We start from the raw sequence: 27,476 nt of genomic DNA on the forward strand, positions 1-27,476 counted from the left end.
ATCAGATTACATCACTTTTTGGCTTTTAAACCCCCACTGCATCCACTGCTCTCGGCACGGAGGCTAAACCTCCTGGAACAGCTTCAGGGGCCTCGAGTGGCCGCCCAGGCAGGTGCCTTGAGCCGAGGCTCACATTCAGCATGCCCTCCTGCCTTTCTTTCCATCTTATTCACCATCATTTATCTATGCGGAGCCCAGCCCGGCACAGAAGCCATTGCAAATCAGGGGCCTCGGCACGGATACACAGATTGAATGAACTAGGGAGGTGGTTTCAGGTGGCAGTGACATTCAGGTGTTGAGCCTGGTGTGTCCAGGTGGGCACCTGCTACTGTTCTGGGGGGAAACCAGGCTGGGTTGGATGGCTGTGGCCCAGGAGGAGGACTGGCAGGGCCAGAGGAGGCTGAGCTGGGGGGGTGTGGAGCAGAGGTTCTGGTGGGGGGTTTGCGGGGAGGCCTTGCACGGCCCCATCTGTACTCTAGTAAGTTCCCAGGAAGCCCCCGCCTGTTCCCGGTTTGGTGATTCAAGCCTATCTTCCTTCGGAGAAAAGCACTTCAGATGTTGAGGGTTTTTTCCCCACTGCCCTTAAGGGCTGTGAGGAGGCAGGACAGCAGGGGGAGGGGTTTCCAGCCGGCGGCCAGCTGGGAAGTGGTCATCCTGTGCGGGATGCAAGGTCACTCACAGGTAGAACACTGCCCGCCCGCCCTCACCTGCCTTTCCACTTTCTAGGTACCGTCAGAGGAGGCTCGGCTAGGCCTGCCGGGCACCTCCCCCAGGGCCACTTCCAGTTGGAGGGCACACGTGGCCTGGGGGCTCCTCAGCCTGCCTTACAGACAAAGAACTGGAGACTAGGAGAGGCAGTGACTGGCCCAAGGCCACCAAACAGGCCACGTGCCATTCCCGGGAAGAGGGTGGTGGAAGCTGCCACTGAGGGTCTCACACCAAGAGCCCGGGGCCCCCAGGCCGCCTGCCCTGAGTCGAGCACTAAGCCTGTGAGGCTCTCCCCATCCGAGCCGGCCACGGGTCAGCCTGTTTCTGTCCCTGCTTTGCTGACAGGAAACCCAAGCATGCGGGGGTGACCTGGCTCCAGACTCTGCCTCCTGAAGAGAGGCCGGCATTTCCCTAAGAGCCGGGAGGCCCTCTGTGCCACGCTGTGCAAGGGTCTCCTGCCGGACACCATCTCGGCTCTCACTGACCCCGTCTGGGACGGCACGTGGTTCAAGATGGTGGACAAGTGTTCCAGATGATTCCGACAGCCATTCACGTCCCAGAACTGCTGCTTGCCTCCTTCCTGTAAACAGCCTGGGATGCTCGGCCCAGCAGCCTGGGGGTAGCACAAAGCGCAGGCCGGCTGTGCTCCGGGGCCGGTGCGTGGGAAGGTTGCAGAGCCCTGCTGGGCCTGTTTCCTCACCTGTGCGAGGGCAGGGCTGTGCTGCAGGAGAGCGCCTGCCCGGCTCCTCGCCCCGCTCCCCTGACCTGTCGCCCCCTCCTCCCACCAACCCCGAGGCCTGGCCCTCAGCTGACCCAGCTGACCCAGCGAGGCTCTGAGGCACTCTGGAGGGAGCCCTGGGGCAGGAGGGAGCCGAACCCCCAACAGCTGCTGTCCCTGGTTCTACCCGTCCTGAGGCCGGTCTTCTACCTTTTCCCTGGGCATCCTTCCAGCGAGTGCCTTTTTCTAGACCAAAGTCGTCATGACACGAGTGTCCATGTGCCTGCGAGGCTGCAGGCCGGTCCCGGCCCAGCACCGGGCACCCAGCAGGCCCCCGGTGCAGAGCGGGGTCCAACCTCAGCTGCAGGCCTCATGGGCAGATTTTGGAGGAACCTACTAGGGCTGAACCCCTGCTGGCGGCCAGTGCGAGCCTGGACGCGGAGCAGCGGCCCACAATTTCCACCGACCTCACCTCAACCCTCGGCACGAGTGGGGTGCCCCATTCATGCCTTGCACTCAACTCGGGTTTTACCTCAAGGCCCAGAAGGTCCGGCTGTTTCTGGGCCAGGCTTGAGGTGGAGAGTCAGAAGTTTCTGGAAGAACCGTGATCCCATCTCCAGGGATTTCCAGAGCTCATGCTGGTGCACGTCGGTGTGCTCAGGAAAGTTGCCCGCCTCAGCACGACTTCACCTGACTGTCCTCAGCGGGGAGCCCTTCTCGCTTCCCCTGGCGTGGCAGCAACATCGCACAGGCTCCCCGCGCCCTGGTGCGCTGGGCTGTGCTTGGCCTGCGAAACAGGAATGTAAGGAGCCCGCCCTCCGGGCGTGGAACCTGAGGCTCAATGGAGCCCAACAGCTGAGGGATGGAGACATGGACCAGGCTCACGGCACCTGCCTGAAGCTGGGGCCCTTTCTGAAGGGAGCACCTGAGGCGTTCTCCCAGCCCTGGGTAGGAGCTACGCCACCTCCCTTTAAGGAAGTGGGGATCCCGGGGCCCAGTTGCTGCCCCTCGCCAAGCAGCTGCAGACGGCCAAGGACCTTCCCCTTCGCCTGGCCGTGACCTTCCCGCTACAGAGCCATGGAGCAGCAGCCACACTCTTGGTAACTTTTTTTCTTTTATTGCCAAGTTCAAATTTACAAGGAAGTTCCAGTTTTCATTTCCACCCTCGTGTTCAGTACCCACGAAACATGAGTCATGCTGGCGAGAGCAGGTACTTCCCTGGAACGGTCCCGTAGCCCAGAAGCATGAGGTTTCCCAGCCCCGCTCCTCCTTGGGACAAGAATTATTTACATATTTTCAACTCAGAGGAACTTAAGGAACCCTTACAGTTTATGCCCAATATCATCATGACTACATTAAATATTTCTTATTTATTGCATCTAGAAAAGAAGATGAGAATTGGTTCACCCTGTGCCTTTTTGAACGGTGCATCTTGAGACCTTAGAGAAATCTTGGTGTATGCCTGTTAAGAGGTGCGTTTCCTCGCCCACCCCCAGGTCGCAGTGCAGGTGCTTGGGTGGGAGCTGCCTTCTGCAGAGAGCAGCAAGCAGGGCAGGCTTGATGGGGGGAGGGCAGCACAGAGGGCCTGCTGGTGGCAGGAGGACAATCCCTCCCCCCCGCCCCCCCGGGGGGGGGCACGTACCTGTCTGGCTTTGAGAGGCGTCCTCGCTGGCTCAAGGTCCCACACTGGAAAGGACATGTGCTTCTCCCCAGCAACTTTCAAAGCTGACGTTTGGGGGTTCATGTGGCCAGCCCTGCCCCTGACTCGGCAAACCCACTGGGCCCGATGTGGACTTGGGGAGGGTCTCTGCGGGGACATGGAGATAGCGGGCTGGACGGGCCTGCTGAGGCCGAGTCTGGTACTCACGTGTCCCAGGCCATGGCCCCTGCCCCGGGCTTGCCAAGGATTCCTGGCTCTACCTCTCTGCCCCAGAGTCCCAGCACCTGCTGTCTGGACGGGCCCCTCTGGAGGTGCCCCCACTGTTAGATTTTCTGGGGGCTCCTGAAGACATAGCTGTGCCACTGCTGCCAAGACAGTGGAGACCTGGCTGCCAGCCGGCTGTGGGCTGCCCACAACCAACCCCTCGAGCCCACCCGGGGAGAGGCCTGCCCTTGGGCCAGACGTGGGGCGGAAGCTTGGTCTGATCGCACCTGCTATTCAAGAGCCCATGGAGGCTGGGCTGCGTTCAGCTCTCCTGCCTGGGTGATACTGCTGCGGGTCCTCCTGGGCATGCTGTCCCCGGGCCGAGACTTTCCTCCTGTAGAGCTTGAAGCCACCTGGAGCCACTGGATTTCAGACAGCAGGCTGGTGGTCCCAGGGCAGGGTCCACGTGCCTCGGCTTGTTCCTCACGATAATGCCACCGGCTGGGAGGTCACTGGCCTCTCATTTCTGCTGCTCCAGAATTGTTTCAAAACCGGCAGTGAGTGGCTCTGGGGCTGGCCTGCCGCTGCATCCTGGCAGAATAACCAGGGGGCCCCTGTCCCTGACAACATGGACTTTCTCCCTCTTTCCGTTCCCCCTGCCTGTCCTTTCCAGGGGACTCTCCTGAAGGTCATGGCTTGTCCCTCCTTGCCAGGGCCCCTGGAATTTCTGCCTAAATGGCTGCGTTTCTGAGCTGGGTCTTTCCCCTGTTGGTGCTGGCTGGGCTCACCTGCCCGGAGGGCTTCTTAAGGCTGGAGAGATCTGTCCTGCAGGCGCCACTCCCCTTCCTCAGGGGACCAGTGTGTTTCCTTCAGGAGGCTGAAGTCTGGCCCGGGCAGGCCCTGCCTGACAGCAGATTGGGGGAGGTACCGGGGAGCGGGTCCTCTAAGAGGTAAGCGTGCGGAGCATTTCCTGAGGCCACCTGATAACCCGGACCGGCTGACACTGACACCACGGTGCTGGCACTCCTGGGGGACACGTGGAGGCAAGTTTTGGAAGGTCTGAGCATCAACCAGAGAGGTGAGGGTCGATTGGCCTTGCCTGGCTGAGTAGAAAGAACATTTTGGGAGCTTTATCGGATATAGCGGAGACCTGGCCTGCACACACCCAGCCCAAATGGAGAAGGAACTGGGGGTTTCCATTTTAAAAACGAGCTTGCATCTTTACAGCAGCAGCTGAGAGGAAGAGGGACAAACCCCGAGCTCCTAGGATGGCCCTGTGAGCTCGGACGTCACGTCCTTGCAGCTGGGCGGGGGCTGGCTCTCGGGATGTCCCTGCATGCAGGCACCCACACCACTGAGCAGCAGGCGACGGACTCAGAGGACGGTTTCCATGGCCTTTCCTTTCCATCACGGCCACGGGGGCTGGAGTGTCTGCAGTCCCAAATCGTTCTCTCTTAGACAAATAGAGAGATGGGGACAACCGAAGGTGATGCCGGAAAACCGTCCTGTTTGGTTTCAGTCCGGAGAGACGAGGAATGGTCCTGAGCGGGGAGCTGACTGCACTATCCCCCTTTCATGGAAAGATCTTCTGGGTAACGCAAGGCCCCTGGGCTGCCACGGCAGAGAAACTTTCGGCCCTCCCAGCTCTGTGTGTACCTGAGAATATGAGTCTCTCCCTTATTTTTGCTTAAAAAATACTCTAACCTTTCCAGGAAGGGACTTTTATCATTCCATAGGCTTGCAGAGTTAGTGAGTAATAAAGAAATGGAATCCCTTAAGACAATGGAGAAAGCCAGACTGAGAACTCTAAACCCAAAACGCTGGGAAGTTCAAGGCAAAATGAAAATGAAATCTCGACAGTAATATTACACTTCTAACATGACATCAAACCTCAGGGTGGAGGATTTTTTTTTGAACTTTTAAAATAGATGTTTTTCATCTGCTGCCAGAAGCAGGAATAAATATCCAAAGGAGATGTTTATCGAAGTTTGCTTTTCTACAAATTTCTACACAAAGTGACCACGTCCACTTCTTCTGTGCTCACTGGGGACGCTGGCAGAGGACCTTCGAGACTGGGGAGGGGCTGGCTGATGAAGGGAGTGTTGTCGGTGGGTCCTGCTGCCCTGGGGTCGTGGGCTCTGACACCAGCCCAACCTCCTCTGCCTCAGTCATCTGGGTTCACTGGGGTGTCGCCACTGGTCCCAGCCTGCTCTCAAAGAGGTGTGAAGTAAAAGGGGAATTCAAACGGAGCAAAGGACTGCAAGGATGGTTCGAGGCGGTTACCGGGCCGAGGAGAACTTCAGACGCTCCCGAGGTGTCTGTCGTGTCAGCTGCTCCGGGTCCCTGCCAGCGGGGCCGCACGCACGAAGGGAGGTCAACTCAGTGCTCAGCGGGGCCCGCTGGCTCTGGCTGCGCAGCCCCCTTGCCCGGGGTCCCTGTGCCCACCGCGGCTGGTGTGGGTGGCGGGGGGATGCCGGTGAGGGTGCGGAGGCTATGGGGGTCGACGGGCGGGACGAGAGTCAGTGACTCCACGCTCAGCGTGTCGGCAGTGTCCTCGCAAAGCAGGGAGATGGTGGGCTGCTGGGCGGGGATGAGGCTGGGGCACAGGTTGACTGTCTCCACATCCGCGCTCCTCGCCAGGCTCTTGCTGGGCCTGGCCTCTGCTTCTGTTTCACTGATGATCACCAACTGGTCGGGAAGGTTAGGCTGAGGCTGCTCCATAGTCATGGGGTCATCTGGGTGGGGGGTGGGGGCGGGAGAAAAAACAAAGGTATGCTCAGCTCTGAGATGCTCTGCTCACGCTGGCACCCCGTTCCCCTGCTGAACAAAGGCCCAGGGAGGTCTGGTTGGGGGATGATGTGCTGGGGGAATAGCTTGTCTCCACTTCCTCCTGGGGACACAGAAGCTGGCAAATCCAGCCCTACCTAGGCCTGGGGGAAACCTGTCAGGGCCCATGGTTACTCTGACTTGTGATGCAAGGGACACATTAGGGGCTTGTGCAGAACCAATGAGTGGGTTCCAGAAGCCCAGTTCCTGGTGCCAGGAAACAGCCCAGACAGGCCCTGTGTGTGAACCACCTCCCTGATGATAAACATGCATTTAGGTAGAGAACAGGCTTGGGTGTGCTTATCACCTCAGGCCATGCCCAGAGTCTATATTTGGTAACATTTCCCCAAGAGGGAACTCACTGCAGTATTAAAAAAAAAAAAAAAAAAAAAAAAAAAGGAATTCTATACAATTTTTCAGCTTTGCAAAGCTAAAACAAAACCTCTGACTGTGGTTTTGTCACCTGGTCCTCCTCTAAGTGCTGAGTTAGCACCCAGAAAGGGGCTGTGATCGCTCAGGCCATTCTTATCCCGAGGGTCTCCCCCAGGGGCCACGGAGAGAAACCACGTCACAAGGGAGGAGTGGCCCAATGCAGTTATTTTAGGAGCGGCAATTTCATTTTTTGGTGCTTTTCAAAATCCGTGATTAGATTACAGACAAGTGGCCTATTTGCTTTCCAAAGACGAGCTGGCTTGGACAGAGATACCAGCTGCCACTGGGGTTCCTCGTGGGAAACATCTTCCACGACTTTATGTGCCAGTGATTTGAAAACATGGGTACGAAGGCTGTGGGCATCTCGCTTGGAAAGCAAATCTCCTCTGTTACAGATCTTCGGGCCAAAAAGGCGCTGAGGACACTGTGTGGACAATGAATCTGAAAGCACTCTGGGCCCTGGGATGATGGCAGACATTTTTTGCTTCAATGTGATTCCACTTAAGTCAGTTGTATTTTTTTTGTTTTTTCTTAAGTTAAGCCAAAACAAAACAGAACCGCAAATTGAACACAGAGCAAAAGAATGGAAAAACCAAGAGCAAAATAAAACCGAAGGGCATACAGAATGGGAGGAAGGAGAGGAAGAGGATCCCCAGCGTGGAGAGGAAACTCAAGCAACAGATCAAGTCTCCCAAAGGACATGTCGTAGCTTCCCACAGGACTCCCGGGCACGGTGAGCTCAGAAAGGCCCCAGGTCACTTCTTCACAAGGCCTTTTTTCTTCTTTCTTTCTTTTTTATTAAAAGAGAAATAAGGCCCAGAGAAAACCACTGCATGGGGCTTTGGGTCTGTCCTCGCTCTGAGAGGGTGGCAGTGGGACATGGATGAGCACTAGTGGAAAAAATGATTTGAGGTGTGATCTCAGCCCACAAATGCTGAGTAAACACCCCACACACTTTCTGGTTTCTCTGAATTTCAATGAATTTGCTCCACTCAGGACGCCTTGTGGTGACGGGCTGGTTTCAACGCCTGGGCTCAGGTTGTGACCCATCGCAATCTGAACGTGGGGCTCTGAGTACAGGCTCACCTTGCTTCAAACAAGCGTGTCCAGGAACTTACGTACATAAGGACCCACGTGTCAACTTAGCTGCTGACGAGGCAGTTTAGAAATGACTGATTCTCCAAGGGCACTTTTGTGCCACCTGGAGACAGAGCTTCAGAGCATTTCTTTCACGTTTTCTCCAGACTTCTCTGTGAGAATTCCCTCTTTGCTCAGGTCTGCATTTGCACGCAGATACTCAAAAGGGCTGACAAACCTCTTCCCCTGATCCCTAATGGGGTTTCTGGTGATAAGAATGATCAAGTGTGTGGGAAAGTTGCTATCAAATATATTAGAAAACAAATAAACCAGCGAACGGTGCCACACACACAAAACTGGTTCCTTCTTTAGGAAGAGAACCAACAATTTTATTAAAAGGGTTGGTTTTTCCCCTGAAAAACAGACTCTTCCTATTTTTTTTTTTAAAATAGAAAAATAACCTCCTCTTACCCATCACCTACAACACTGTTCTTTCTACCTATCTATCTACCTACCGACCTATTAAAATTTTTTAATTTTTGGCTGTGTTGGGTCATCGTTACTGCGCGGGGGCTTTCCCTAGTTGTGGCGAGCAGGGTCTACTCTTTGTTGCAGTGTGCAGACTTCTCATTATGGTGTTGTCTCCTATTGCGGAGCACGGGCTCTAGAGCGCAGGCTCAGTAGTTGTGGTGCACGGGCTTAGCTGCTCCGCGGCATGTGGGATCTTCCCGGACCAGGGCTGGAACCCGTGTCCCCTGCAGGTGGATTCTTAACCACTGCGCCACCAGGGAAGCCCCCTACCTACCTATTTTTAAACCAAGAACTGCTTCCTGAATGTTAGCTACAAATTTGTGCATTCAAGAGGCAGAAAAAAACCAAGAACTCTGCCAAGTTCTCACGGGGGGGAAATTACCTAGCGAGGACACAGTTTATGGTCAGTGTATGGTCAACCCACAGCGGCCACCGCCAACCCTCTGGCCTCGCTCACCTGCTGGTGTTTCCGAGCTCTGAGGGCACAGGTTGGGGCCTGACCCAGGAAACGAGTGGAGGCTGGAGCAGGAAAGCCCAACGTCCAGGTTCCCGTGAGGGGTGCTCGGCCTCCCCACGGTGCTGCCTCAAGTTGACACCAAGGCAGCGGGTCCCCTGAGTCCCTGGCCGGCACCCTCGGAAGCTGATCTGTGGCTCTAGGGCAGGGGCTCAGCTGACCCCTGGCGAGTGAGTGACAGCTTCCAATAAAAATGAGGATTGGATGTACTCAGGCCAGGGGAGGTGGGACTGAGAGACATGGGGAAGAAAAGGACAGTGCAGCACAGCAAGTTGGAGGGTAAAGCTCAGAGGAAGCAGCTTTTAAACACAAGAGAAGGCAAAGGCTCCTGCCTGGCAAGTGCAGCTGCCCAGCGGGAGGGCACAGGTGGGAAACCTTACGAGAAGCATCGCGGGAGGGTAGCAGTGACCATGGCCCACCCGCGGCCACTATTTGGAGCTCTAAACGCAAGAAGGGGAGCTGATGGAGTCACATCTGCCAGTGCGCTTACAAGTGAAATGACTTGGCCTCTGGCTGGAACGTGATGGAATCTACCACTTAGCTTCGAGCAAGGCTGGGGGATAAAGGGAAAAGGAAAAGAAAAAAAGCAACTAGTTGACTTCTTTGTGGCTTTTTGCAAATTCTAATGCCCAACCCTTGTGGCCTAAACTGGGGGGGCCCTGTGGGGATGGGGCTGGAGAACCCCCCTAGCTCAGGGCCTGCACCGAGCCTGGTGCGGAGGACAGCGTTTCCAGGCTGCCCAAGGCTGCCTCGGAGGAGCTGACACAGGGGTGAAGGGCCGGGGGTTCGGTCCTCAGGCGGGATGAGGCCAGAAAGGGACTGGAGCTGAGGAAATGGCTCGGGTTGGTGGCCCAGGCTCCCCGTGCCCTCGCCTGGCGTCCTGGGAGCCTGCTGGTGTGGAAATGCAGCGTGCAGGGGCGTCGCGGGCCGAGGAGGCTACCGGAGGAGACCTGCCTGCAGTGACCGTGCCAGAGGTGCCGTGACAGCTGCCGATCGAAGCACTAAACCCAGTGGCCGCCGTGACTGTCGGCCTCCGACAGGCTGAACACTCGCCGGCGTCCTTTCCTGCCACTCCTGACTAGAGGGAAACACAGCGACAGATCATAGAAAGCCTTTAACAACGGGACGGAGAAGGTGACACGGAGAGGGGACACAGAGCAGCGATGGACGCGAAGCATCGACGAGAGCGTGAGGCAGGGGGGCCTGACCCAGCGGGTGCTGGTGACGCTGCCCCCATGCAGGTGGGACACCCCCATTCCGCCCCCCACGATGAGGCGGTGTTGGGACAGCTAAGAACCAGATCATCCGCTTGTGGGACTCAAAGACGGGTAAAGACGGCGGAGGTCAGTCCTGTCGGGAAGGAAATTCTTGGGGTCAGCGGCGACACTTGGTCTCGGTGAGCACCCTCGGGGGCGGAGGAACAGAACTGCCTGTCGGTGAAGATGAAAACCCTGCATCCATGGGCCAGTCTGAGGAGGGAAGGGTGTGTGGTTGGGGGATCGGAGCCAAAGCAGTTAGGGAAACAAGTAGATTTCTGACCCCAACTGATGAGGCCGAGGGCTCTCAGTGGCAGCCACCGAAGCCACCAGTGCGGCTCTGGGAGAGCCTCCCGTGACCCCCTCCCTAGTCACCCCCTCCCCAGCCACGAGGTGACGCTCTCCCGGCCACACTCTGGTGATCCGCACCTTTGAAACCAAGACTGAACCACAGCAGCAAGATCTGAGGGCAGATGCCAAGCAGCTGCAACAAAAACGTTAGGAGCATCTCCCTGGGGAGGAACCGCCACCTCTGAGACACAATAGGGATTACGGCAGAGCTTAAGATGAGTGCCACGGAGCACAGCAAGGCGAATGGACTGAACTGTAGGCTGAAAAATGGTTAAAATGGCACATTTGATGTTACGTGTATTTTACCGCAATAAAAAAAATTAACGTCATGGATAAAACTGGTGAGAAAAGAGAACACGTTTGGCTTGGGGTTTTGTCCTTAAAAGTCCCACCTGACCACGGTGCCCGGGTTCAGTAACACGCAGGTCGGTCCTGGGCTGTCTGGTGCTCAGTTGGCCCAAATGGGATGGTGCTCTGGGGTGAAGGTCGTACTTTCAGACAACCGTCTCAGGGAGCAGGTGAGGATGGGGGAGGGAAGGCCCGTGTCAGGCTCCCAGCACAGGGGCCACCAGGAACCAAGCTCTTCCTTCTTTCTATAAACCCTTAGGGGAGAGTCAGAGTGGCCCCAGCTCAGAACTCCCTGGGTCTGAAAATGGATGCTGGAAAGAGCAGCCTGGCCTTCAGTCTGACTTCATTTTTTTTTTTTTTTTTTTGTGGTACGCGGGCCTCTCACTGCTGTGGCCTCTCCCGTTGCGGAGCACAGGCTCCGGACGCGCAGGCTCAGCGGCCATGGCTCATGGGCCTAGCCGCTCCGCGGCATGTGGGATCTTCCCAGACCGGGGCACAAACCCGTGTCCCCTGCATCGGCAGGCAGACTCTCAACCACTGCGCCACCAGGGAAGCCTCTGACTTCATTTTTTAACAAACGATTTTCTGTCATCCTCCTCAAAGTGGCTCACCCAGAACACCTGTGAAACGCAACAGATTGGAGATTGGAGGCAGAGTGGCTGTTTGAGGAACTTGGTGTAGGTCACGGAGCTCTTAGCTGAGGAGACGGCTTTCTTACTAGAATCCCACGCTGTGTGTGTGTGTGTGTGTGTGCGTGTGTGCGTGTGTGTGTGCGCGCGTGCGCGCGTGTACAGGCATAACCCAGAAGATGTTTCTAAAGTATTCCTACTGATCCTACATTTGGTTCTAAAATTGGATCTATTTTCTCTTTCCCGCCATATGTTTTCTGCAATTTCAGCTTCTCAAAACCATAAAATGTTTAAGGAAAGAAAAATGCCGATTCCAACCCCGTAATTTTCTCCCTGGGGAACAAGCCGAGGCCCACGAGGCTGGCTATGCCGGATGAGCAGGCAAGAGGTTCCTGGACTTTTCCACACTGTGGGGCGCCCAGCCCTCCCGGGAAAGACTAGAGGATTTCGGGGCACTGTCTTTAAAGGACAATGGGAACAGGTGGACTCGTGCATCAGGTGTTAAAACCAGACGGTAAACCCTGTTGGGCACAGCTTTAACAGGTAAATAATCAACAATGAAAATAAAACACCCTTGCCCCCAACTCCTTCTGGTTGGTTCCTTTGGTTACCACAGAATTCAGTTTTGACCTTTCTGTCTGGGGTGTCTCTTGGCCCCGATTTGAGGGGCTGTACTTGCTGAGAAGCCACTCACAAGGGTCTACCATGTGCCTCTGGTGTGTGAAGGAGACTCAGAAGCAGCGCAGAGGGTGTCTCTGGGCGACTGGCAACGCGGTGGCACCTCTAGGCGGTGTCGCTTCCCCCTTCTGGTGATGGTCCCTCTGCCTGCGCTGCGCCTGCAGCCGGCACTTGGGCCTCGGCCCTGATGGGCATAGGGGCTGTTTCTCAGACACAGACCGCCCCCTGGGTCTGTATGTGGAAGAGTGGAATTGATAGGTAGATCCCAGAACGATAGGGAAAAGGAATCAACTCGTCACCAGGCAGTTTCCGGGCTGGGCATCGGTGGATTGTGCGACACCCAAAGGCCACCTTCTTCAGGGAGCCCTGGCCCAGTCACCCACTCATCCTCGGGTTTTCACCTCCAGTGACACCTTCTCTGGGAGTCTCTGGCCCCGCCCGCAGCCTCCAGTTCACAGCTTATAACTGGACACTTATCTGTGTGGTCCTCCCCTGCCAGCCTGTGCCTTCCATGCTTTGCTACCCTCTGGGCCCAGGACATGTGCATAGTAGCGGGTGGCGTGGGGTACCAAGGCCGAGGTAGTAAGAGGCAGAGAGAACAGCCTCTTAGGTGGGGTGTCGGGGCTGGCAGGTGGAGGGCCACGCTCAGAGGGACCCTTCTGAGATCAGGCCTGGTGTCCACAAGGCCTGAGGCGCTCAGACTGGAGGCCCCATGGGAAGCTGAGGAAATCTGTATTAGGGATAAGCGTGGGCCTCTTTCAACCCCAGGCAGGGAACGCTAAGGTCCCCTGGGCTGGACAGAGGGCGGGGGCGGAAAACACAACCGAGCATCAGAACAGTTTCACACCCTTATCTGGGGGTGAACCCATCTGGACTGGCAGAGGCGGCCGTCTGGCGTCCATTTTGCTGCCGATTTGGGGACCACTGGGCTTCCCCCCACCTGGAGCTGCATAGCCCTGCTTTCGCCGGTTGGGGCTGCACAGCCACCTGGGCCTCTGTGAATGGGCTGAGGCTCTTCATCTGGCTCTAGAGCAACCGTCGTGTGGGGAGGAGAGATGCGCGCCCTTCATAGGCGGCCCCCAACTGTGATCGGAACCCGGGGCCCAGGTCTCAGGGACGCCCCATGGAGGCACCTGGGACAGACTTAGGAACCGAAGCGATGCTCCGCTGGGCTGTCTCAGGAGGCGGAGTAGGGCTCTGGGTTGCCAAGGCTGTGTCCCTATCTGGGCCCCCCTGCTACCAGCTGCAGCGCGTGGCCAAGCTGTGTGACCTCTCCAAGCCCCCGTGTTTTCAACAGCACAGTGTGAGGCGGGAGGGTGGTAGGACGCAACAAGGGGGTGTCTGTAACGTATTTGTGAGCACCGTGCCTGACACGTGGGTTTTGGGAGCAGTGCCTACTGGGACGCCCCGTGGTGGGTGCACACCCAGAGGGCTGGGCGGGGTGGCAGGGGGCAGGCCACATCAATGGCTGAGAGTGAGAGGGTTGCCCCTGGCTTTTACGGGTATCCCTGTGCGATTCCAGGTTTCGACCCAATGGAGCAGAGACATGGAAAACCGGGCCTGTCTCATGCCCTGGTAGACGGTGTCTCTCAGGTGCTTTCCTGACCGAACCCTGACGTGCAAAGTGTGGCTTCAAGAGCAAAGAAGCCCCTGGAGTTTGCTAACCCCGGCTGCAAAGGGCCTGGTGGCTGCTCTCCACTCTAAGAACTTCCTGGACTCCGGGAAGCTCTGGAAACACAGGGTCAGGAATGCTTCTGATTCTGCACCGTGTCCTCCAAAACCACGTTGAGGACAAGTGGCTCCGTGGCTGGGCTGCAGCTGTTTGCCATCCAGGCTGGGTGGGCTGTGGAGGAGAGGCCCTGGCCCATCCTGCGGCCCCGGCTGGCCCTCCAAGGATGCTGCCTCTGGCAGGTGGTGGCCAGGCCATGCGGTGGAAAGTCTGGTGGCTTCCAAATCAGACGCCTGAACACTGGGCCACCACCCTGGGCTGACGTCAACCAGGCACCTGTCCCGACAAAAACCTGCCTCTCTTCTTCCACCCAGCATGGGTCGGTAGGACAGGCAGACGCTGGCACCGTCTGGGTAGACTTGCCCTACAGGGAACACGGAAACCCCGCGTGGTGTCCTCTGGGTGCACCCGGTGGCCGAGGGCCGGCCTGCAAGTTCGGCATTGAGAGGAAGGGACTGGTGGTCCTCCTGAGATCTGCCACCCCAGTCCGTGGGCACCAGTGCTCTCTCCTTCCAGGGGTCAACAGCTGGCTCCTCAGTGGAGAGGGAAGCGCCAGCCGCCCAACAGGACGGCCCTGCATCAGAAGGTGAGTTATTTCAGCGTCTACGGAGATTTGGACAGGCAGGCTGGGCCCCAGGCTTTTACTGTCAGGCAGCATAAAAAATGGGGCCTTGCACGCTTGCCTCCGCAGGCCTGCCAGGGACACACCGATCGGGAGCAGACACCCGGGGGCCTGACCATCACTTATCGACCTGACAGCCAGGCTAACAGCCCCTGCGTTTCTGAGTTGAGAAGACATGTCGTTGGCACCGAGCAGGGGATGGTGGGGGTAGAGATAGAGGGGCTGAGGGAGGCCAAGAACAAAGAAACTAGTGTAAGGCGCAAGGTGGGCAAGGTGCAGAGCCCCAGGGCCCACGGTCAGGTGGACAGCTGCACACCCAGGCACGATTTTCATAATGTGGGTCTTTGCCGGCTTCAGTTTTAGGCAAAGAAGTGTATGGCTCATCGGTTCGCTTAGCTGTTGGCTGTGCCTCCTTAAAAATGAAAAAAGCCATACACAGCGGCACCAGGAAGGACCTTTCAGCCAAAATGCAATTGTAAGTATGTGTGTGTGTTTGGGTCCACACACAGAGACAAAGAACTCCGTGCACATGCAGGCAGGACGCGGGTACACACGTGAGCACATAAACACACAACCCTGCACTCTGGTTCCCAGAGCCAGCGTGAGACCAGGCTTCAGGGGGAGGCAGAGGGCTGATCTTGGCTTCTGAGAAAGCTCTGTCTGAATTTCCCAGCTACGAGCCTGGGAACAGCAGCAGCAACTGCTCGGATACACAGCCAACCTTAAGTCAGGCTCAGAAATAGCTCAGACAGGGCAGCCATCTTCCCTGGGCTGGGGCAGGGAGCGGAGCAGGTGCCGAGTGGACGGGGGTTTATGGGAGGTGGCTTGAGGGTCACCTTGCTGCCGGGGCCCCATGAATGTCAGTCGGAGATGGAGGTAATGGATGCTTGTGGGAGGAGGAAGGAGGGGCTGCAGGCAACAGGTGCCCTGAGCCACAGGCACAGAGACCAGGCGGGGTTAACCCTTTGCTGAGAAAAGTGGAAGCTGAAAACTCCGCAGAGAGGTGCGGGAGCCCAAGGGGATCTCTGTCTCTGGTGCCGAGTGGACGGTGGCCAGGGGCCCCCAATTTCCTGGCGCCGTGGTGGCTGCCGCCCTGAAGCACCGCTTTTGTCAAGACCCATCGATCCATCACTTAACAAGAGTTTGCACAGGTGCCCCTGAAATATGATGGGTGAAGGCTCTGGATGGGACCCTGCAGGAACAGCAAAGGACACTGAGGGTTCCCAAATGGGGGCGCAGACCAGAGTTATGGGGTGATCTCTCAAATCAGAGATGTCCGGGGCCCTCCAGAACCACGGGTCCCCCACCGGGGTGCAAAGCGTCATGCGCTCTCAAGGCCCTGCTCCTCTGGCTGCATTTTGGGGCCATGTTGCTCAGGAAATAAGCCGGCATCTGCACTCCCGGGATCTTAGGCACTGCGGCGAGGTGCTCACGTGCGAGGGGCTCACGGCAGCTCAGAGCACAGGGTGACCACGCACACGTCTCACTCCAGGCTCCCTGCTCATGGGGTCTCTCCGTGCCACATCTACACTTGTGACAGTTACAGGAGGGCAGGATGTGACTCTAGCCCACCCTGACAGACTCTCAAAAGGGCGGCAAGATGCACCCCCTCGTCACAGACAAGTGGACTGCACCAAACATTTAAAGAAGAAACTGGTGTGTTACGGAGGAGAAAAACAAAATTAGCAGAGACACGATTCTTTCGCCAGAGTTCAAACAATCACGTCTGGGAGACCCCTCCTCGTGACACCTAAGACTCCGGAGGTGATAATGGGGAGAATTTAGGCTCAGCTACCTGCCGCCGGGGAGGCCTTCCAGTGGGCCAGCCTGCAAAGGGAGTGATTCCTCCCCTGCGGGGAGCCGAGCCAGCCGCCCGCCGCCAACAGCCACGTCCCAGCAGATGCGGAACCCCGAGTGGCAGTGTCCCCAGACACGGTGGTGAGGAGCAGCTGGGGGTCAGGGCTCTCAGGTGGAGGGGTCGCAGGGTTCCCTCAAGTCCCCCCACGGCACCGTGTCCGTGGCCAATACCTGCAGGGCTCTGGGCGGCCGAGGGGCTGGACGACGAGCGGGCGCCCCCCGAGTCGCAGTGACTGGCGCTCCCACTGCCGCTGGGGCTCCCGCTGGCAGACGGCGACGGCGAGGACAGGGAGGATGAGCTGTGCTGGTTCATGCACTGGGCCACGGCGAAGCCTGCAAGACAAGGCGGGGACGTGACCCGGCGGGAGGGACAGGCGGCCTGGCGGGAGGGGTGCCACCTCCCCAGGGACGGCGTGTGGCCCCCTGGGAAAGCTCCCACCGCGAAGGCTGGGCTGGCGGCCTCCGCGTGAGGGTGGCGGTAAGTGACACAAAGCAGCCTCCTTCGGAGTCTGGCTCTGCTCCCCGTTATCAGCTGAGCTCGCCGGGCCTGGGACTGACCTGGACACGCTGCGAAGCTGTTTCAAGGGAAAGGGTGCAGCCGCCATAGCCGGGGTGCGGGGGGCTTGGGGCGGGGCTGAGCCGTTAATCGGTGCTGACGCTGGCTCTGCACCGCGCCGGCTGCGCCCTTGAAGGGGACACACAGCCTCGGGGCTCAGAGGCGTCCTGGTGAAGTTCACAGAGGGACTTGGGACATCCTCACGGCCGAACCTCGGGACCTTTGCTCACACACTCAAGTTCTGCCAGGGGCTCTTAACACCGCACTGGACAGGAGGGGAGACCCTGAAAACGCTCCCTGCCAGAGAATCTGCTCTGCCCTGGCGGGTCTGGTGGCGAGTTTGGTGGGAAGAAGGAAAGCTCTGGTGAAAAGTTAGCAATCACAGAGATTCACTTGGCCCTCAGAGCAACTCCAGGTTTGGAGACGGGGACTGCACATTTCTGGGGCCTGCGGCCTTTCCAGCCCGGGAAGAGCCCGGGGGAGTGGAGGAGCTTCACAATTTGGAGACCTGCAGACCTGGGCAAACCCTGCTTCACCAGCAGAAGCACTAGGACGCGTGCCCAGTGTCGTTTCCCAGCTGCCGGTGGGCTGTGTGTCACCGGCCTCTCCCCACCCCGCTGCAGTGGGGGTACAAGGGGAGAACAAGGGGGGTACAAGCAGGCCCATCCAGCCTGCTCGGCGCTTGGCACGCGGTGGGAGCAGGCTGTTCTCTAAGATGGGAGGGGGCCCTTCTGACCGAGCCGCCGGAGCCCCTCCTCCGGTAGGCACGTGCCTTCCCAGACCGTGACTCCTGCCCTGGTACAGCCTGCTTTTCTAAAGGGCCGCGGCTTCCGATTCCATCCACAGAACACGGGACAGCTCCCAAGGAATAAACTCGTCGACGCTCCCAGGAGCCTGTGCAGACTGTGCTGCTTCCCCAGGAGCTCTGTGCTCTGTGCCCCAGCCTGTTTCTGCACCAAGACAGGGCAGGGATGGGGGCAAGTCCTCCTCCCACCTGAGAGTGGGGACCCCAACCCTCCTGGCCAGTCACATCAAGCCTTGCCACCCCAAGCACACTCACCCCGGCCCCAAACCTCATGCTCTCCATCTGCGCCGCCTGCACCTCACTCGGCCCAGAGCCCACTGACACTTCTTCCAGCAGGTTCTCCGGGCCTGACCACGCCTTTCTCAGAACTCAGGAAGGCAGCGGGGTGTCGAGCAGGGGTTGGAGAACTATGGCCCTCTGACTGTTTGTTAAATAAAGTTTTACTGGAACACAGCCATGCCCTTTGCTTACATTCTGCCTGCAGATGCTTTCAAGCTACAATGGCAGCACTGAGCCGTTGCAAGAGAGGCTGCACGGCCCACAAAGCCTGAAATATTGGCCCTCGATGGAAACAGTGTGCACAGCCTGGAAGAGGATGGGGGCACTGGCTCTGGCACCAGGAAAGCCTGGGCTCCATACTGATCCATTTGCTTACCAGCCGCGGGGTCCTGGGCAAGTCTCCCCACTTCCCTGAGCCTCCTTCCCTCCACCCACTGGTGGGCAGGCCTGGGGGGTGGCGCATGCTAGGGGACCCGATGCTCTGTCCCCACCTCAGGACTTAGGGGAACCCACACCCAGCCACCGTGGAGAAGCTCTTTTGTACTAATGTTTGTGTAAGATTATTTTTGTCTAAGGATCAAAAGCTGGGTCTATTTATACCCCCAGCCAGGCCATCCCGGGTTTCAGGCGATGTGACTGCATGCAGATGCGAGGCCTGGAGGGAGCACGGTGGGTAAATTCCCCGCACCCACCTACGGCGGAGAACAGTAGGATCACCGTGCTGGAGTTCTCAGGAAGAGGCATCCTGTGATATACTGTGTGTGGTGGCAGGGCCTCTGATTAAGCACGGCAAACATCAAGGCGAATCCAAACACCAGTCAGGAAGATTCCCAGGGGGCAGGCAGCCACAGCCCCACAGAACCAGCTTAATAGCTGCTTACTTCTTAATCACTTCAAGTGGTAAACCCCCAAGTTTACAAGCTGTTTACTTGCCTTGAAAATGAATCACTCCTTAACAAATCAAAGCGTCAGGACAGTTTTCCCTGAGCTGCTTATTTATCAGAACCATGAACAGAGGGGCCGGAGAGTGTGGTAAGAGAGCTGAGACTAAGCCGACCCTGTCACATTCCCGACAAACGCCCCAGCCAGAACGAAGGATTGACGTGGCAGTCGCCAAGGTGGTCACCCACCCCTTCTCTTAAGACACATATCTTGGGACTTCCCTCGTGGTGCAGCGGTTAAGAATCTGCCTGCCAATGCAGGGCACGTGGGTTCGATCCCTGGTCCAGGAAGACCCCACGTGCCATGGAGCAACTAAGCCCGTGCGCCACAACTACTGAGCCCGCGCTCTAGAGCCTGCAAGCCACAACTATTGAGCCCGTGTGCCACAACTACTGAGCCCGTGTGCCTAGAGCCTGTGCTCCGAAACAAAGAGAAGCCACTACAATGAGAAGCCTGCGCACCGCAACGAACAGTAGCCCCCACTCGCTGCAACTAGAGAAAAGCCCACACGCAGCAACGAAGACCCAATGCAGCCACCCCTCCAAAAAAAAAGACACACATCTTCTCTCTCATGCACTTTAACGCCCTGGTTTATTACTGTAAGACATGTAGGGTGGAGTGCGTGGGGTAGCAGACGAGATGCTAAGACTGAGGTCAGGATACTCAAGTTCCTTCATTTGGAGAACGTATTAGGGGTCAAGCCATAGGTTGACAAAAAATACGGTGCACCTTCTGTAGGTGCTAAGAGTTAGAGAGAAAAAAAAAAAATCACCAACCGCTGATTCCACCCATTTGCGGGTCTAGCTGAGCAGAGGCAACTGAATGCATCTTTCCCTTGTCTGCTGCTACTAAAAATCCACCTCCCCTCTTTCCATGGCATGGGGACTCAGAAAGGCTCAGCGAAGTTTTTTGTTTGTTTTTTAGCTCGGTGCCCAGACTCCCCTTGCAATTTCATGGGGCTCCTCCCCAAATCGAGGTGGCAACACTTTGAGAGCCAGTTTGACATGTCAGGGGTCAGGAGAGCTCTGCAGAGAACTCAAGACAAGCACCTGGCCCCGTGCTCCTCTCCCGGGGAGGCAGTTCTCGATGAAGTAGCTTTGGCGGGGGAGCCGAGAGGTTTTCTGGGCGCGAGTCAAACACACACAGGCTGCCAAGTACTTGCAAACGCACAGATGCGCCAGAGATCATGGGACAAGGGCACAGACAGACAGGTCTCCCTGAGAGCTCCTCCAGCAGATAAAATTCTTGGCCGTCCCCGAGTATGTCTCAAGAACAGCCTGTGAGATGCGTATCAAAGGCCGTATGGGTTTTCACACCAGCCGGCTGATTCCCCATCTAGAACCTGACTGATGCTGCGGAAGGCACTGTGGGTGGGTCCACAGATGTTCAAAGCACTGGTGTGTGTGACAGGGAGGTGGAGGCACTCGGAACATCCACCAATCAGGGAAAAGCCAAATCGAGTCTCCTACGCCGGGTTGACCAAATCCTCAGCCGCTGTTAGACATGCTGGCGTAAAAGCAGATGAAGTGGGGCTTCCCTGGTGGCGCAGTGGTTGAGAGTCCGCCTGCCGATGCAGGGGACACGGGTTCGTGCCCCGGTCCGGGATGGTCCCATGTGCCGCGGAGCGGCTGGGCCCGTGAGCCATGGCCACTGAGCCTGCGTGTCCGGAGCCTGTGCTCCGCAACGGGAGAGGCCACAACAGTGAGAGGCCCGCGAGCCGCAAAAAAAAAAAAAAAAAAAGCAGATGAAGTGCTGAGGGAAACGCTCAAGACATAGTAAATAAAAAAAGGTTAGAAAGAGCACGTCCCACCTGCTCCCACTGTTGTAAAAAAATAAAAGATATATGAAAAAAAAAAATCTAGGCTCTGCCTCCCTCCTTGTGCGGGGAGCAGAGCAAACAGATTGGAGGGATTGAAGCAGAAGTCGTGGGAGAACCAGGTGGTTTGCTGTGGTGAGTTTGTTTAATTTTTTCATGCTTGTCTGAGTTTTCCAGGACTCCTACCACAAATAGTATCTTGAACCAAAAAAAGAATGGAGGATGAAGGAAGGCACACGAGACGTCTGGGAGCTGGGCAGGCTGAAGCTGCTGGGTCCCTAACACAGCCCTGGGATCTGTTCTGGCCTCCAAAGCTCTCTCCCCTGGACCCACTAAGAACCTCCCCACAGCTGGGGCCAGATGCCAAGCTCCACAGCAGGCGGGCCAACGGTGAAATGCACCCCTCGCTTTCCAGGAGCCCTGGGCTTCACAGGGTCAGGCTGGGGTCTTCCTGCTGCCCTCTGGCCCCATTCTGACAGTTATTCTGGGAAGGTGCACTCGTGAGTAACTCCCCGTTCTTTGTCAAGTACAAAAATACCACAAAAAGGTCAGCCTTCTATTTTAGGTCCACTGGTAGAGGGAGCACCCAGCTGGGAGTCAGAACCCCAAGTTCGAACTGAAGCTCTGCCCAAACGGCCTTGTGACCTTGGACAAGCCCCCTCTTCTCCACGAGTCTTCACGTCTTTATGCGAAACACAGTACAGTGAGTGAGGGTCTCCTGGCTTAAATGGCCAGTAGTTTTCTTTTCACCTATAAATCTGAATTTGACTTGAACCCCACAGCCTTTTTGGGACATAGGCAAAGGAGAAGACGCTGAAAAGTGCACCCCAAATATACACTGGGCACACCACTGTCTTTGGGTGGAACACCCACGAAGCTTTCCCCAGGAGAAGCAGGATGCCATGGCAGGCAGGGCCCAGTGCCGGCCAACCGCAGCCCAGAAGCCCGCAGATGCGTCTGGCTTTGCTCACATCGTGTTTGTGCTTGTCTGCTTGTTTCAGGCACCGCCATTCACACACTGGGAGACTGTACATACAAGTCTGGATTTCTGGCTTCTTTAAGAAAGATCTGGCATCGCTGGGCCCCATTCGCGTGTGGCAGCAACCGGAGGGAGGGGGTGAGCTGGCTCCTTCCCCTCCCCAACCTGACGCGCCGGGTGCTCGTCAGCATTTCAGTCATTAATCTCTTGCTCTGTATCCTTGGATTCTTGGTCAGATCCGCAGGACTTAGGGTTCCAACCTCCAGCAACATTTTGTCAGCTCCCTCCTCAAACCCTACCCTCACCCCGCCCCAATCAGCGGGGGTGAGGGGAGGGCCGGTGGAGATGGGGCTGCCTGCCTCTAGCAGCTCAGACAGGTCTCATCTCAGACTGTGTGACAAGAACCACTTGCTCTTGGCCTCAGCTGGGCAGTTCCCTTGGTCTGGAATTCCCTCTTGCCTCTTTCCTGTCTTCACAGATCCCTTCCCTATCTTTTAAGGCTCACACAGCTCAGCGCCAGCTTGGGCAAGAGTTTCTGCAGCCAGTGGGGTTAACGGGTTCTTTCCCCTGTGCTCCCGAAGCCTGCCCTGTCCAGCCTGGGGGCCCCGTCAGCCCACGTAAGGCACAGGCCAAAAGGGCATAAGAAACTTGACTGCAAAGACGCTTTGTTATTTTGGGAAACAACTGTCATTATTTTAACAGCCAGCACCTGGAATCCTCTGGGGTTCAGAGGGTTTTAGAAAGTGTTTCTGATATTGTGAGCTGTCTCCCAATACCCATTCTCCCCTCCATCTGCAATTACAGAATCTGACAGCTAGGCACGACCCTGTGGCGAAGCTGTGGCCAATGAGATAGAAGTGATATGTTTGATTTCTAGGAAGGCTTCTTAAAAGGAAGGAAGTATGCTTTCCTCCATTCTGCTTCCTGAAACGTTAATGTGATGGCTGGAACTCCAGCAGCTGTCATGGCCCACGAGGATGAATCACATATTAGGGACAGCAGAGCACTGAGCAGGAAGGATCTTGGGTCCCTGATGCCTCTGTGGAGCCCCTGACCACCTTCATACAGGCTTCCTCTCTCTGAGAGGGAAATAAAACTCTTTGGGGTTTTTCTCTATTATGTAGTTGAACCTAATCTTAGCTGACAATTGGGAAAAAGCTTTGTTAAGGCAGGGATGTGAGCTGAGCTCTGTAGGGACAGGGACTCGCCGGCCCCCAGAGCTTCCAGTGTAGGGAAAGCTGCCTTGCACTTCCTGGGGGCAAGCTGGGAGAGGTGAAGTGAGGAGAAAGAGGAGAAGGGGTAATTGAGATAGGGGAGGTGACCCCCACGACCCCCCACATCTTTAGGAAATGCTCCTTCAACTCTTTCCTTGTGTGGTGCAAGTGGACTTTTTTTGGTGGATACAGTGAAGGAACTGTGTTTCCATCTGGGTTCACACCAGGCCACACAGAGACTACACGTGAAGGCCAAGACCTGGAAACAGCCGGAACCATGTGAGAGTAAAGGGTGGGAAGGCTTGCACGTGTGCAGGCAAGGGAACTGGGGGTCTGAGCCAAAGGTTTCCTAAACCTCCGAGGAGCAGGGAGGCCTCAGCTGACCTCTTCGGTCTGTCCAGAGCTTGTGCTGCTTTGCACACTATAACTATATATAACAGATACTGGTTACGTGACTGAAGTGCAACTATTTCAGGTTAAAAACTGGAAAGTGTGAAAACTACCTGAGCAGGTAGGAGATTCCACAGGGACCTTTTAGAGAGCTGAAGGGGAAGGAACCCCACGGGCTTAGACTTCATCTCGGGGACTGTGACCACTGAACGGCACCAACCTCACCCCACAGCCTTGCCCCTATAGACGCTCCTACAGACCTCCCGCTTCCAGGAAGGATTTGAGGTGACTGGTATTTTAAAACCCAAACCCAAATGCCTGGCTATTAAATAATGAAAATACTAAATGCTGAAAGCCACGAAAACACAAACTAAACGGTGAGAGTCCAACAATAAAGGTGGGTGGAAAGTGAAAAGTTGTACCAGAACAACTTCCAGGGAGGGGAAGCTGAGGTTACCACCTGGCTCTCGCTTCCCGGGAGCCAAGACCTCTAGGAACACTGTCCCAAGTGACCGAGCTCTTGTGACATCCCAGTTCATGTGCAAGATTCCTGTCCCATTACACCCTCCTGGGCAAGGTCCCTGAGGGCAGCTTCTCGGAAGATCCAGCTGCCTGGCTGGAGATGGGGCCTCGTTCTGGAAAGATAACAGCACATCACAGCACTTTGCAAACTTTTTTTCTCAACGGTGAAATTCTAGTTTATATGCAAGATGAAAACAGAACTGCCCTGGCTGCACGGTGCCTGATCAAGGGTGGGCTTCCCATCCCCTGTCTTTTCTAGAACCTCTGCAGAAGCTACCTTTGAAAATCACAGACATGTCAGGGGGGAATCTCAAAGCCTCGAGCCTACAGGCTGCAAACTCGAGCACCAAGGGCTGGACGGGTAACACTGGTGAAAGAGGAGAGGCCAGGGGTGAAAGGCAGACAGTCCCCCCACTCGCCATCTGTTTCCTCTTGTTGGATTGCGACATGGGCACTGACAAACCGTTCTCTTCTATCAGGAAAATAAACATGATACATGGGACATTCAGCCTGTGTCAGGGAGATGATAGGGACTGGTGGAGACTGGAGAAAACTGGAAACTGCAGCTCCGCAGCCTCTCCTGACTGCTGCTACCTGAGAACGTGGCCATGGCTCCCTGTTCTTCAAGAGAAGCTGGATATCTGGATTTTGGTGTAAAACGTCCTGATTTTTTAAATTGCCGACAACTCGCCTCACCTCCCTTTTTTAAAAAAAGAAGCAGGCAGCCCCAGGCAAGTCAAGCCAGGCATGTCTCCTGTCCACGTGGGCCTTTGCTCCAGGCTGAGACCGGCGCCATCACAGCCGAGGCCACCCTGCCCAGCTCCTGAAGTGTGTGCCTTCTGACCCCAAGCCATTTAAGGCTCACACGGATGTGCTTCAAAGAAGTCCACTTTTCAAGAGACATCTTTTAGGAAAAAGATCTAAGATTTGGAGGGGAGGGCTGTCCACCCTGACAAAACTCGGGCCCTGCGTTTCAACAGTCTCGGCTGGAATGAGGACCGTGGGGTGGGGGTGTACCCCGGGTCAGCCTTTCATTAGAAAATTCATCCCGTGGCTGTGGTTCAGGTTGTGAGGATGCAGTGTTCGTATTTTTCTCACCACTCCTCGATGCTGGGAAACAGTAAAAAAATCAGTTGGCCTCGTGACCTCGCGCACAAAGCCGAAGACGGCAAGCGCAGCCGCGGTCTTATTTCTCCCCTCGCTGGCTCCTTCCTCGGCTCTGCCCTTTCACCTCCCAGCACAGCCTGCCTGGGCCCTGGGGCCAGAGAGGAGGTGCTGGGCTGGGACTGAGTGTGGGACTCAGCCTGCAGCCCACAGGGTCTACAGGCGACACAGAGCTTTCTCGTCCATGTTTCTGAGTCGAGAGGCTGGCTCTAGAGCCCATCCCCCCCCCCCCCCCCCCCCGGCAAGATGACAGCGATGCCCAGCCATGGGGGCTGGAAGCCATGGAGTTGGGGGCCACACCAGAAAAGCCAAAGTACCCGCAAATGTTCAAAGAACTTGGGGGGCGTGGAAGCAGGGTTCAGAGTCAAGTCCGACAGCGGCGCACCCACTGGGCCAGGCGAGGCCAGGTGCTCACGCAGGCCTCCTCTGAGGAATTCGCACAAAAATAAAGGAATTCACCAACATGGGTCAGGGTTCAGAATGGCAGAGACCCTGCAGCCTGGCGGGACCCTGGGGACCCCCTGCAGTCCCCTCGCTCCCTGCTAGGACAAGCCCGAGGCTCTCACATGTAAAGCGGGGGTGACAACAGCTCACCTCACAGGGCCCACGAGGACTGAACAAGTTGCTATGGTCTAAGTGTTCAGCTGGCGTTAGCTCTTCTGACTACTTAGCTGGCATGTATGGTACCTGGAATTTGGGCCCAATGAGGCAAGAACTGGGGATTTTCATTTTTAGGAGGGTCTCTACACATGGGGTGTGTGACAGAAGAAACGGCTCAGCTCGCTAGAGAAAACAACACAACACAGAGCAGAATCGTTCCTCGTGTTAGCTGTTAGGAATGAAGGTTTTAGGAGTTAACAGAGACAGGGCTTTCTTTCTTTTATTTATTTTTGGCTGCGTTGGGTCTTCGTTGCTGCACGCGGGCTTCCTGTAACTTGCGGTGCGCGGGCTTCTCATTGCGGTGGCTTCTCTTGTTGCAGAGCACGGGCTCTAGGCACGTGGGCTTCAGTAGTTGTGGCTCGCAGGCTCTAGAGCTCAGGCTCAGTAGTTGTGGCACACAGTCTTAGTTGCCCCGCGGCATGTGGGATCTTCCCGGACCAGGGCTCAAACCCGTGTCCCCTGCGTTGGCAGGCGGATTCTTAACCACTGCGCCACCAGGGAAGTCCCAAGACAGGACTTTTCTAAAGGAACTTTAAATATCTGAGTTTAAAGGATTTATATGAAAACAGTATATGAGAAAATGGGGTTCTTGTTACTTTCACCTAGATTCTTAAAATCTCATCTGTTATGTTTGGGTTCAAGACACACAAGACTGTGTTCTGTTTGTTAGTATTTCTTCACTGGAGAGTTGAGTGCGTTGTGGAACCATATGAAATTGCCCCTATTTCAACCAACATGACCAATAAAATCAGAAATTTCCTATGGTTCAACCTAATATGAATTCGTCCCTCTTAAAGACCTCCACTGGAGTGATTCCTGGAGGAAGGGGAGGGGAACACAGTCGGCTGGGTACTGTGTAGTCAAACAAGTGGCTTTCCCTAGCTCTCCCTTCTCAGTTGCCATTACAGCTGTGTGTGTGTGTGTGTGTCTGTGCTCACATGTGTGTGGCCTTTTCTCCAGCTCAGATTCATCTTTTCATTTCCAAAAGGCAGTGGCTTTAACAAAATGTTCGGCAATGATGTTGGGACTTAAGGAGAGGTGTGTGTCTTCTTGATGGAAGACGTCTGAAAAGGGGGCTTACAGGGGCTTGGGGAAGCTTCTCAGGTGGGTTCCTGTTTTCCCCTTGTGCTTTCCCTTTGTGCTTCCTTGCAAATGCTAAGCTAACGCGTTCGTTACAATCATCCCGGCTGTTCTTCATTTGTAGTTCTGACTTATTTTTTTTAATATTATTAATATTTCATCATAAAAGTATTGATTTCCTTTAACCAAGAGGCTTTAAAGTTTGCTGCATCCTTAAGCATGATTTTATTATGTCTTGGGGCCAAATGTTTTTTGCCTCCCCCCAAAGGAATGCTTTTCCTTTTATGTAATGTGTGTCAAGCAGAAAAAAGGAATTGATTCACAGAATTCTGCATCATAGGCAACTTTGAAGGAACGTATCCAGAAGGGGGTACTTGGACAGACATTTCCTAAACATGACCAGAGTGTCTCACTGTTAAGCCAGAAATAAGAACCAAAGCACAAAATTTACGTTAAAATACAAGACAGCTCCAAGAGAAGCTAGTATGGGAAAATTAAAGACAACTTGAGACATGACCCCAAAGCTTAAAAACTCCTTTCGAGCACCTGAAGAGTCATAAAAACCTCAGTCTCCACACTTTCATCTCTCTTCCCGCCCTTCAGAAAGCCAGCAGAAAACAGGCAGAAATACTGCCGGTTTGGGGTTGCCTAGAGAAGGCTCCGTTTCCCTCTCTCTCTAAATCACCAGCATCAGATGCCAGTTGTAGAGTTAGGGAAGGGATGCTCGGCTTTACAGACCCGTCCAGGAAGTGTGTGGAGGGCAGTGACTGGCAAACCAAGCGAGGCGCTCCGCAATGTTTAAATATTGAGCATTGGGCTTCCCTGGTGGCGCGGTGCTTGAGAGTCCGCCTGCCGATGCAGGGGACGCGGGTTCGTGCCCCGGTCCAGGAGGATCCCACGTGCTGCGGAGCGGCTGGGCCTGTGAGCCA

General features: G+C 55.9%; 1 protein-coding gene across 8 annotated transcripts in view; it reads right to left on the minus strand.

Annotated features, from left to right (window-relative positions):
- Nucleotides 1-2,527: 2,527 nt before the first annotated feature.
- Nucleotides 2,528-27,476, minus strand: part of CLEC16A (C-type lectin domain containing 16A) — a 210,307-nt gene continuing 185,358 nt past the window's right edge. For 2 of the 8 annotated variants that reach the window (XM_027117404.1, XM_027117403.1), the window contains 2 exons: nt 16,312-16,473; nt 5,670-6,025 (listed from right to left, as the gene is read on the minus strand). In XM_027117404.1, the coding sequence (XP_026973205.1) occupies nt 5,670-6,025; nt 16,312-16,473 (518 nt within the window). Of the gene's footprint in view, nt 6,026-8,329; nt 9,749-16,311; nt 16,474-27,476 lie in introns of those variants that run through there. The other 6 variants (XR_003435087.1, XM_027117407.1, XM_027117401.1 and 3 more) reach the window with 6 other exon arrangements.

This window comes from Aethalodelphis obliquidens, unplaced genomic scaffold (assembly GCF_003676395.1).
Source record: "Aethalodelphis obliquidens isolate GAN/ISIS:26980383/991018 unplaced genomic scaffold, ASM367639v1 scaffold18, whole genome shotgun sequence".
Lineage (NCBI taxonomy): Eukaryota > Metazoa > Chordata > Mammalia > Artiodactyla > Delphinidae > Aethalodelphis > Aethalodelphis obliquidens.